We start from the raw sequence: 1,265 nt of genomic DNA, 5'->3' as shown, positions 1-1,265 counted from the left end.
TCTTCTGCGCATGGATTCCTCGCTGGACGATTTTAAAAGTTCCTTCTCACGCTCCTCATCCCTAAGAAAAACGCAGAAAATCAACGAAACAATTAGAAACTGATCAGGTATAATAAACTTCAACTTGAATTATAATTTAATTAAAAAAATAAAAGTCGACTTGTGAATAATGAATCGATTTAAATATGATATGCTTTTGAATAATTAAATTTAAACAATTTCAATAAGTTTCTCATTAAAATTGTACGAACATAATTTATTATAGTTAAAATAATACTAACTTTATCTTGAGCATGATGTATTTGTCAGGAATCAGTCCCTCTCTGCCAGCCAGAGCGCCCCGCCACCAATCGTTACTAACTTGCGTGTATAACGTCAAAGTGTCGCCCTTTTTGAAGCTCAGCTCTCTCTCGGATCTAGCGTTAAAATCGAATTGCGCTGTCGCTTCAAGATTCTCAGATTCTAAACAAAACAGATGACATGGACTTTGAAAATACTTCTAACTCGCAACTACAGCAAAATATATTCGAAAAGTGCATTACCGTCTTCTGACGGGTAAACTTCCGAATCCATATCTTCTTGAACCTGATCCGTCGGCGAATCACCAACGTCCCTAAATCGTAAGAATCGTGTCAACATCTAAATATAACAAAAATTCAAGGAACATATAAAAACATACAAAGAATAATCGAAAGATCGTGACGTCTATTATTAGAATTATCTGTATTAGATATTTTTTCACAATGTTTTTTACATATTCGTGTGTTGTCTTAAAATATAATATATTTAATAATAAATAAAACTTCTGCTTACGCATCGTCAGGCTCTCTGCTGATATATTTCTCATATTGAGTGCCGCCGATGTCTTCCGGGAAGATCTCCTCGCAAAATGTGATGATGTTCTTAATAAGATCGTTAACTTGATTCTGATACTGAACCTGATCCTTGTCTTCGGGAACGGGCACCAGGGTCGGACCGAAACAAATGGCCAAATTGTATGGATCCATCATGTTCTCGTCTGAGAATTCCGACAGACTGTCGAAACGTAAATTAGACTTTAAATCCGACACAACTTCACACATACATAAGTTCCTCGTAGAGTGATAATACTTACTGATTAAGAAAAGCGAAGAGATATCGCATGACGATCACGACCGGCCTCGGCAGACTCGCTATCATCTCCTTCATCTTGTTGACAAAGTCCTGTTTCGACTCGAGCTGCGCCAACTCCATTAGATGCTCAAAGTAAATGATAGGGAAGAGCG

The 1,265-nt window shown here is 37.2% G+C and overlaps 1 protein-coding gene across 1 annotated transcript in view; it reads right to left on the bottom strand.

The window, feature by feature from the left end:
- Positions 1–1,265, bottom strand: part of LOC115237728 (SLIT-ROBO Rho GTPase-activating protein 2-like) — a 59,808-nt gene that overhangs the window by 5,055 nt on the left and 53,488 nt on the right. Inside the window, 6 exon segments of the mRNA XM_029810964.1 lie at positions 1–2; positions 4–61; positions 282–462; positions 543–613; positions 814–1,035; positions 1,115–1,265. The exon segment at positions 1–2 is cut by the window's left edge and continues 241 nt beyond it; the exon segment at positions 1,115–1,265 is cut by the window's right edge and continues 10 nt beyond it. Coding sequence (XP_029666824.1) covers positions 1–2; positions 4–61; positions 282–462; positions 543–613; positions 814–1,035; positions 1,115–1,265 — 685 coding nt within the window.

Source organism: Formica exsecta, unplaced genomic scaffold (assembly GCF_003651465.1).
Source record: "Formica exsecta isolate Colony F162 unplaced genomic scaffold, ASM365146v1 scaffold308, whole genome shotgun sequence".
In the NCBI taxonomy this organism is placed as follows: Eukaryota; Metazoa; Arthropoda; class Insecta; order Hymenoptera; family Formicidae; genus Formica; species Formica exsecta.
Note: the sequence above shows the minus strand (reverse complement) of the source record. Positions and strands in the feature narration are given on the sequence as shown.